Raw genomic sequence first — 10,137 nt, forward strand, 5'->3', positions numbered from 1 at the left:
TGCGTCGTCACATACAATATAAGTAGACCGTCGAGACGCGCAGCGTGCAAAATCAAATTAACCAATCACAGAGCTCAAATTTCCCACCTAGAGAAACAAAATTATCAATCTGGGGTTTTTGATTGGTTAATTTAATTTTGATCAAATTCCAATGATCGATCACTCCTGTCTCGATCATATGGCGATGGCAAAAACCTGAGCGAAGCTTAAAAATCGGGCAGGATTTTCAGGTTGCAGAGCCGTGTAAATGCGATGATTCTTGGCAAGATGCTAGCAAAATTATCGACTTTTCACCGCCAAAGGATGGAAGGCGAGCGACCTTTGGAAGTGGGAGAAATCCGGGTAAATTCTGGGGGCACTCGGCCCTGAGCGGTCTTGAAGCTGCACGCCTTGTTTATGCAATGAATCATATATTGAACTGCGGATATGACATCAAGTGAAGCTATGATCCTCGCAGTTATGAACGCAATTTTAGCCATTGCGTAGAGAAGCCTGAAAAATTCAGGACTTCAACGGGGTTTGAACCCGTGACCTCGCGATAACGGTGCGACGCTCTAACCAACTGAGCAATGAAGCCACTGATGTTGGGGGCTGGTCATTTGTGGGTTCTAATGTTCCCATGATGAGTGACTCAAAGAATGAAATGATATGAAACGAATCTTATATTGAACTGCAGATATGAAATCAAGTGAAGCTATGATCCTCGCAGTTATAAAAGCAATTTTAACAATTGCGTAGGGAAGCCTGAAAAATCAGGACTTCAACTTGGTTTGAACTCGTGACCTCGTGATAACGGTGCGACGCTCTAACCAACTGCGTTAGCCCTTCATCAGAGCGAATGGATCATTTCGCTGATGAGTCAATTCCCTCTGACGAATGACTAACGCTTGAAACACCAGCTTTCGAAGTTCTTTACGGTGGCAAAGTTACCATATCAACTCAGTTGACAAACCCTTTTCTGTTTCTCTTCCCCATAAACACAGCACCACAGTTTCTTCAGAAACTAAACCCCTTTACCCATACTTGCTATTATCACAACCCGAATGACCACCACAATGAAAGAGTGCCTCGGGCATAATGCACACAAATGCGCTTTCAAAATTCCTCGTTTTCATCTCATCATAGTTAATAGATCTCATCGACAACGAAGTAAAATATTTTTTACCCACATTTTCGCTTTCCTACCGATTTCACATCTACTCAACGTTTCACAATGTAAACAACTGTTTTCAAAATTTATCTCAATGTTTTCGTTGTCGTTTGCAACTATTCACACCGATGACGTCATCATTTTAAAATGTCTCCGCTTTGACCCGTCCACACTAAAACCAGAGCGTTTTCAAAACGACACGAGTTCAAGTATCCACTTTCGAAAGTGCTTTCAAGAGTCTTCGTTTTTGTGTTGTAGTATGGATGACAGACGAAAACGTGGATGGGGCCACAGCTAGGATTCCGAAGGTGAAAGAAGTGGGCCATACAGACAAAAACGAAACAAAGGCTTCGTCCACCGGTTAACAACGGCGGAAAACGGAACGTACCCGAGGGTAGAAAATGTAGACGTATCATTGTCCCTTATGCAGACTTTTACGAAATTGAAGTGGAATTATTGATATTTTGATTCGAGTGGTAGTTGGGGGAAAAACCGCCCTACTAGTGTCTGCGATGATTTGTCCAAAAACGATTATAAATACCTTAAAGTTTGCAGGAACATCGTATGTCTCACTTCAACTCAAATAAAGATGGATTTTTCGACTGAGCATCGTAGTTATCTTGATTTGTTTTGACGTCGCGTGTAATCGATAAACGTTTGTTTACATTTAGATTGTTGCAACACCAAAACGAAGAAAATGGTGCCGAAACAAATTATCCCCGTCAGAGGATTGCAAAGGGGTGGACTCTTGGATAGTGCTTTAATATTATATTTTAATTGAATGACAAACTTCGACGGTTGGACAAGTTTCTCTGCTTCTAAGAAGTCAAATGTAGAAGAGTAAGTGGATTGATCGTCTTGATTCATCTAATGTCAGAACAAAGTAACATGTGTATTAGCTGTAAAGATTTGGTGTAACATATCACAGCAGTCCAATATACTGCCGAGAAGATTCATTTCTAGTAAACGAGGCAAAATGCCACGTTCGCCCTAGCGTAGCAACCATTTTTTGGAAACCAAGGTAAAATATTTGTAGTTACTGCCATTCCATTTTCTTGCTTCTCAAGCAACGTGTAAGTTGTATTAAGCGTTTGAGTGAAATCGCCTGATCAGGAAATCTAACAGCACTGCAGTCATTTGTTCACATAAACATGTCATCGTACCCAGGAGGAGGTAAGTGATCTGGATCAGGTCTACAATGAAATAAAATATGTACAATAAAATTATTCACCAATACATTGCCAAGATGAACCGCTTAGAGTGGTTTCCGATTGAGTGTCGAAAGTAATTAGTGAATTACTTTGGTTTTGCATTACTTCACTCAGTGATTGGTTCAAAGTTCCCGCGCCATTTTCTCAACCAATCAGAAGTGAAACCAAAAACAATCGTGGCTCGCGCGTGCACACTTTCCCGCGCTTTGTGTCGGCTATGAGTAATTACTTCGAGTTTTGATTGGTTTACCGGATTTTCTCCGTCCTTTTTGATTGGCCAAAGTAATTACTTTGGGTTTGGTTTTACGACACTCATTTGAAAACCGCTCTATATCGTCTTATTTCTTTATATATTTATTTATTTATTCCACTTAACAGGGCTCGAAATTGCGACCAATACAGTCGCATTTGGGACTAAAATATCTGGAGAAGTCGCAAATTTGCGACTTGTTTTCACCTTCGCCAGTTTTGATGAAATAAATAAAGAACTGACAAAATTACTTTGTTTCTCGCCGTGAATTTTCTTTCAATGTGAAAATAGCGTAATTGTAGCGTAATTTAGTTGCCATGTTACGTGGACAACTCCATATTCCTTCACTTCTAGATCACTCGTTATTTTCCGCGGTTTCCTTACACACAAGTATTGCGGGCTCACATTTTGTTTGCTATAAAACGGCTGACAACACAATGCGGCGCGGACGATTTTGCGACTAAAATTTGTGAGATTGCGACGAAATTTTCGTATCTTGTCGCAAAAATGCGGCGTTAATTTTCGAGCGATGACTAAGTTAAGTTGAAAAAACCCAGAAGTGCCATAAGGAGACAGAGAGTCAGAGACACACCATACAAGGCAGACCAACTACAAGAATCTTCACACATTTAATAAAATAAATAATTGTATAGATATCTAATCTGCACTAACTAATAGAAAAGCGGACAAATTGATTATTTGCTCGATAAGGAGAATAAGTCCCTTAGTCCTTTCTTGAAGGTAGAAATGTTCAACGCACGGCGTACTGATAACGCCAATTCATTCCATCACATATCCACTATCCTATTGAAAACAACTAAACTTGAAAGTATCGGTGCTAGCATAATTCTTGTTGAGTGTTAGTGCATCCCATCTCCTTAAATGGTCCCTTTCGCAATCCGAATCAAATAGATAAATATTCTTTGATTGCACCTGACGTCACGGTGGCTATGTTGGTTGAAAGAACAATAGCGAAAAAGTCCTTTGGGAATTTAACCATTATTATTACGCCAAAACTTGAGCTGCATTTTTCCACTGTTTTGGCAACAACAGGGCAGTCTTGTCACGTGAGTGAAATCAAAGAACATGGAGAGAAGTCTATATTAACATGCCCACTGAAATCCTTATAAAAACAATAATCAAACAAAAAGCGTTAAATACACAACTCTTACGATCCGAGCTCGACGTCTGTACTGGAAGTCACGAACCAAAGGCGCATTTACACTACAGTAAAATTTGAGTCCGGCCTCGTCAAAAAGCGATACGGACCCATAACTTTTGCAAAGAAATACTGGAGTTTCTGCAGGCCCATTGGCGCCTATAAGGCCGTTTACACGACAGAAAAATTTGGGTCCGGAACGGTCAAAAAAGCGGTACGGACTCATAACTTTTGTAAAGAAACACTGGAGTTTCTGCAGGGTCATAGGCGCCTATGGCCCTGTGGAAACTCCAGTGTTTCTTTACAAAAGTTATGAGTCCGTACCGCTTTTTTGACGGGTCCGGACCCAATTTTTTTCTGCAGTGTAAATGCGCCTCAAGTTTTTTCTTTTGATTAATGGCACAAAAAACGAGGATCTGTAACTTTCAGTACGGAAAGAGAAAACTAGGCAAGTGAGATATTTATTCTATGTCTCTGAGGTAATAATAATAATAATAATAATAATAATAATAATAATAATAATAATAATAATAATAATAATAATAATAATAATAATAATGGTAAGAACGATTCGGAAGACAATAACCGACCACAAGGATTTCCTTCTTTATGATTTATTCTGAAAATGAAGATTGAAACAAAGATTTTACATCGACATTCCTAGCATATTTGAGGCGTAGTACAGATAAACTTAGAGCTTTGAAATTACAAAATGACACGAAATTACATAGAAAATGGCTAATAAATGATAAGATAATAATAAACTAAAGATGTACCTGAAGGGTAGATCCTCGTGAGGTTATTCCAAAGTTGACAATCCTAATACAGTGGAACCTCGATTTAACGAAGTCGCTGGGGACCGGCCAACTTTGTTCGTTAAATATCGAGGGTTCGTTATATCGAAAACCTCGATGTAACGAAATTGAGGGGAACGACCAAAATGCTGTTATATCGAGGTCATAGTTAATGGTTGATAACCAACACGACACCCAGGCTGTTGCCGTTAAACGGGTTCGAGATCAAGGAGGGACGTCGCAGATCGTGGGTCATGTGCCATTGACACTGTCACGTGTATTTCACTTGTTTTTAAAAAAACACGGAGGACAAATCTCAGTGGAAGTGACTGGCAAAAGAAGAAACAATGGCATTCGAATAGAAATTCCGGCTACGAATTCAATGTATCACAAGAAGCCTTCGAAAGTGAAGAAGTTAATAGAACTAATAAGAGACAAAGAAGATAGAGCGGAAGTTAATTGATGTCGAATTATTATAGTGCCAATGTCTATGACATATAATAAGCCGTTGGCTGAAAGGTTGCTGTCTCTTTACCATAAGGAGTAAAGGATTTGTTGACTATTGATCTGTTCAGCGCTTATCTTCTGTCGCGTGTTGACATTGTAATTCGTTATATCGAGGTAGATTTTACGTTTGGGCCTCCGGATTATATTCGTTATATCGAGGTTCTATTCCATACCTTTTACTGTAACTTTGGCCGGGACTTCGAATATCATTCGTTATATCGAGGACTTCGTTAAATAGAGGTTCGTTAAATCGAAGTTCCACTGTACTATAAATCTGACCGAACTGACCGTAACTTTCCTTTCGCTGACTGCGTGGGTCGGGATACAAAGAACAAAAAATATAGAAAAACGTGAAACGTGATCTAACACCTAAATTATGACCGAAGTGTTAATCAAGAATGTCAATCATCAGTTCATAATCAGTGAAAGAAATCAAACTAAATTAAATATAGCACAATAAAGCTTAAGTCATTCTCAACAAATAATAATAATAATAATAATAAATAATAGAAATAATAATACTAATACTAATAATAATAACATTTATTTATACCGCGCAAATTCAACTATGCAGTTTTCAAATGCGCCTTACAATAATATATTGTTCTTTTATTGTAAGGCGCATTTGAAAACTGCATAGTTGAATTTGCGCGGTATAAATAAATGTAATAATAATAATAATAATAATAATAATAATAATAATAATTATTATTATTATTATCATTATTATTATTATTATTATTTGTTGACATAGAATAATTATCTAGTCTATGAATTACATTACTATATCAGAAAAAGCTTTTTTAAAAAGATGAGTCTTCAAATTACGTTTAAAAACTTTAAAACCGGAAGTGCATCTAAGGTCTAACGGAAGATTATTCCACAGCTTTGGTGGGGCGGCTACAAAGGCTGAATCGCCAAGAGTAGAGAGAGTCCTTAAATTTGGATTTGAGAGCAAATATTTGTTATTTGACCTGAGGCTGTAGGAACAATTAGGCTTAAAGTTTACAAGAGATGATAAATAATTAGGAGCTGTACCATGGATTGCTTTATGAGTGATTATAATAATCTTACAATCTATTCTAAACGTTACAGGTAGCCAGTGTAATTTGTATAATATTGGTGGGAGATGGCAGTACCGTGGTGCTAGATATAGGACTCTTGCAGCTGCCTTTTGAACACGCTGCAGTTTAGTAAGAGCGCAGTAGGGTAATCCGTATAAAAGTGAATTACAATAGTCCAATCTGCTTGTGATGAAAGCGTCGATTAATTTCTGGACAGATTCTAGGCTTAGATATTTCCTGACGCGTCTACTATTGCGTAGATGAAAAAAAGCACTCCTACAAGTTTTGGTTATGTTGAAGTGCAACTTGAAATGGTAGTCAAACCAGGCCCCTAAGTTTCTAAGGGGTTCCGTGCTCGGAGAGATGATGGATTCGCCAATAGTTAGAGTGCCGCTTTTAGTTTTCTGTAGCTGTGCCTTCGTCCCAATGAGCATAAACTCAGTCTTGGAATCATTGATCATCCAGTTGCGGATGTCACAGAGGCACGCTTCCATTGCTGCAATGGCGACGTCTTGATCAGAATCATATTTGGATTGAAAGACAGATAGATACCGGTATCATCGGCATAACTGCGCGCTGTTGGCAGGTGCTGGCATAGCAGGTGCAGGTGCAGGTGCTGGCATAGCTCACTAGTGTAAAGGGAGAACAGCATTGGGACGAGACAGGAGCCCTGTGGCACACCAAACTTCAAATCAAAACTGTCTGACTTTGCACTGCCGATTACAATACGCTGGGATCTATTCGACAGATAGGATTTGAACAACGTTACTGCTTGATCTTTAAATCCAAATTTGTATTCCAGGCGCCGCAGTATTATGTCATGGTCTACTGTATCGAAAGCAGCACTTAAATCTAGGAACACTAGTAATGTGACTAGTTGTTTGTTCATGTTGACGAGTATGTCGCAATTTCCGTAGGCAGTTTCCGTGCTGTGATTTTTGCGGTACAGGCTGATTGAAATTCTGGAAGCATCTGATTGGACGACACGTGATCAAAGATTTGTAGTGCAGCTGCCTTTTCAGTGATCTTTGAAAGGTTAATAGACGCGCGGGAAAGGAAAAAAGTTGAATTCAAGCGAAACGTTCAACTGTCACAAATTATTGGAATGCGGAAAACCTGGAAACGAATAAATTTTATTGTATTTTTGAAATGGTTGCTTGCAAGATTCAAACAGTTTCAAAGTTTATTTCACATAAACAACACGAAAACCTTGCTTCAAAATGTTACATCAAACTTTCAAATTTAGCGGGCCGTACTGTAAAATACGGTCTGCTAAAGAGACCTCTGAGGTCGTCTGCCACAAAAAACTACGTACGACATGTTTAACTTCAGGGGATGTCGTGGGCTGTCATGACTGGTGGAAAAAAAAAAACAGATATGCCGCAGATATCGCAAAAACTTGCCAAATGGTAACGATCTATACGCAGTCATCTTTCGCAAATTTGTTTTTTTTGGTAAAAATCTTCAGGGAGATTAAAAGGGGCAGATCAGAGAAATGCTTCATGTCTTCATTATCCAACAGATGGTTTTCACCGAATCTCTGGACACACAGATAACAATGATGTATTTAGCAAGATTGCTGGTGGACGAGCAAAAGGAACTAATGAGATATCTTTTGCTTTCGTCAACCAAAATGGCGGCGATGACGTAACGCGAAAACCATCTATTTTAGAGCTTCTGTGAAGAAACTAAAGCTTGCAAGGTACGACCTCCGGCAGAGAAGTCACTTATCTTACAGAAGCACAATTAAAATAAAAGTAAAGAGTGCAAAACATAGTTACTTACGCAGCAAATTGTCCAGACCGAGGATCAGTGCGAGATCCTCCAGGCGGTACAGGGCCAAATGGATCAAACCGCGCACCAGGAGGAATGCTACCTCTGCAACAACACACCAACAGCTTAATAAGTAAGGCCCGTTCAACCGTCGAACTGTACATGTGCCGAATCTAATGCAAATGAGCGAAAACAATGGATTTTTCTCATTTGCATTTGATTCGGCACATGTAACGCTCGACGTTTGCAACGGGTCTAAGGGTTATCGGCCTGAAACGAGGGGATATCAGATTTATTCGCCTCTGGTTCCGCCCGAGGGCGCAGCCCAAGTGCGGAACCAGAGGTGAATAAATCTGTTATCCCCGCGTGAAAGGCCGATAAAATGTTTATTTTACACATTGGTGAGGTTTTCTAGAAAATGCACTGTTGTTTGGGATGTCGGCAAAACAGCTTGATGAAGAATTGTAAAGAAACAGCAAGAAAAGAACTTGGCCAATATCCAGCCATCTTGACCGAACAAGCTTGGTCAATAACCCACATTTATTTCATTATCTTCTTCTGTTGCTTCCAATTTCTTAATGTTCATATTGTAGGAAAAAGTAAGTTTCACTAGAGAAAAGCTGTTTCAACCTGACTGGATTTAAAGTCTTCCCCTCATTAGAATAAATAGTTAACGAGGTTGAAAAAAAATTAAAACTCCTTGTCACACTCTACCTATCACAGGAGAATTAAGTTTTGAGATCATCGCAGTTATGAACTCTAATTTAGCAGCAACGAAAAAAAGTGACAATAAAGTTGACAGTTACTTGTGAAAATACATTGTTCGTGTTTAGTCTTACGAAGCTCGTTTCATCCCGACCAAGGGACTCATCAGAGACCTTTCTGCTTGGCAAACTCGTTGGGCATCACGCCCAAAGTCCCGTTCCCTAACAAAAGGCCTGAAAATTTCAGGCTTGAACGGGAATTCCCGAACTTCAAATGTACGTCTTTAATACATTGTTCCTTCACCATATCATCGACGGGTTCAGTTGCGTACTCATAAAAAATGACCAGCTTCCATGCAGATGGCTTGATAGCTCAATTGGTAGAGAACTGCACCGGTATCGCTGGGGTCGAATCCCACTCAAACCTGAAAGATTTTTCATGCTTTCCTTTCGTTACTGCTAAAGTAGCGCTCATAACTGCGATGATCTCAAAACTTGACTTAATAATTATTAAGGTTGTACTTAAGTGAAACTATTTCCGAATTTTCTGCTTGAATGATTGGTGGTACAAGGACAGTGTAAGGATTCAAGTGAAGCTATGATCCTCGCAGTCATGAACGCCATTTTAGCAATTGCACAGAGAAGCCTAAAACATTCAGGACTTCAACCCCGTTGAAGTCCCGAATTTTTCAGGCCAATTGCTATAATTGCGTTCATAACCGCGAGGATCATAGCTTGACTTGATTTCATATCCGCAGTTCAAGATATGATTCATTTCATATATCATTACATTAGTATAACGATTGTTCATGTTTGAAGCCCTGGAAGTAATCAGTGTTAACCCTTCACTCCCAAAAGTGCCACTTACAGATTTTACTCTGTCCAACGCTAGGCAAGTTTACTCAAAAGGTTATTATTTGTCCCTTAAAATAGAACAACGAAGGAAAATATTTGAAACTCTCGACTAATAGTTCACACTTTCCTCGAACTTCGCTCTCGGAAAACTGTTCGCTTCACGGAACAGATAACGTCCGCGCTTATTTTAAAGTCAAATGGAGGCTATTGTGTTTCTTATCCTTCAAATATTTTTCGCAAGACTGGAAATTAAAGATTACACGAAACGCCGGTTTACAAACAATCTGACCGTCAAAAGCGTTTACGGCGTATGAACTTTATTTTGTGATGCTTTCTGATACCGCTTTATCGATCAGCAGGTTTATTTCGTCTTCCGTCACAAAACCAAACCGAACCGTTCCCCAATTCCCCTATCATGAAATTAATTGTAATTGTAAAAGTTCTGGGAACTTGAGGAATATCATCGGATATTCCCCAGTTTTAAGACCAATCGCGTGCGAGCAAAAATATTTGATGGATAGTAAATGTAGTTGACCTTGGTAAATGTCCAGGGTTGAGTGGCGGTCTAAACCTGTCTCCTCCTATGGAACCCACGCCACCAGAGCGAAAGGGGTCCATAAGCATTCCACCACTTGCCCTAAAAGGAAGTGAAGAGAATAAATGTACTTTA

At 39.3% G+C, this 10,137-nt stretch overlaps 1 protein-coding gene and 1 non-coding gene across 2 annotated transcripts in view; both read right to left on the reverse strand.

Annotated features, from left to right (window-relative positions):
- Nucleotides 1-504: 504 nt before the first annotated feature.
- On the reverse strand, nt 505-577 carry Trnan-guu (transfer RNA asparagine (anticodon GUU)). The gene has a single exon. It is a non-coding gene; the product is annotated as a tRNA-Asn (tRNA).
- A 1,319-nt stretch (nt 578-1,896) lies between these two features.
- Nucleotides 1,897-10,137, reverse strand: part of LOC138003704 (proteasome inhibitor PI31 subunit-like) — a 31,811-nt gene continuing 23,570 nt past the window's right edge. Inside the window, exons 7-9 of the mRNA XM_068849910.1 lie at nt 10,003-10,104; nt 7,921-8,013; nt 1,897-2,343 (exon numbers count right to left, since the gene is read on the reverse strand). Of these exons, the coding sequence (XP_068706011.1) occupies nt 2,292-2,343; nt 7,921-8,013; nt 10,003-10,104 (247 nt within the window). The 3' untranslated portion in view covers nt 1,897-2,291. The remainder of the gene's footprint in view (nt 2,344-7,920; nt 8,014-10,002; nt 10,105-10,137) is intronic.

The sequence above is a fragment of the Montipora foliosa genome, chromosome 5 (assembly GCF_036669935.1).
Source record: "Montipora foliosa isolate CH-2021 chromosome 5, ASM3666993v2, whole genome shotgun sequence".
Classification (NCBI taxonomy): Eukaryota; Metazoa; Cnidaria; class Anthozoa; order Scleractinia; family Acroporidae; genus Montipora; species Montipora foliosa.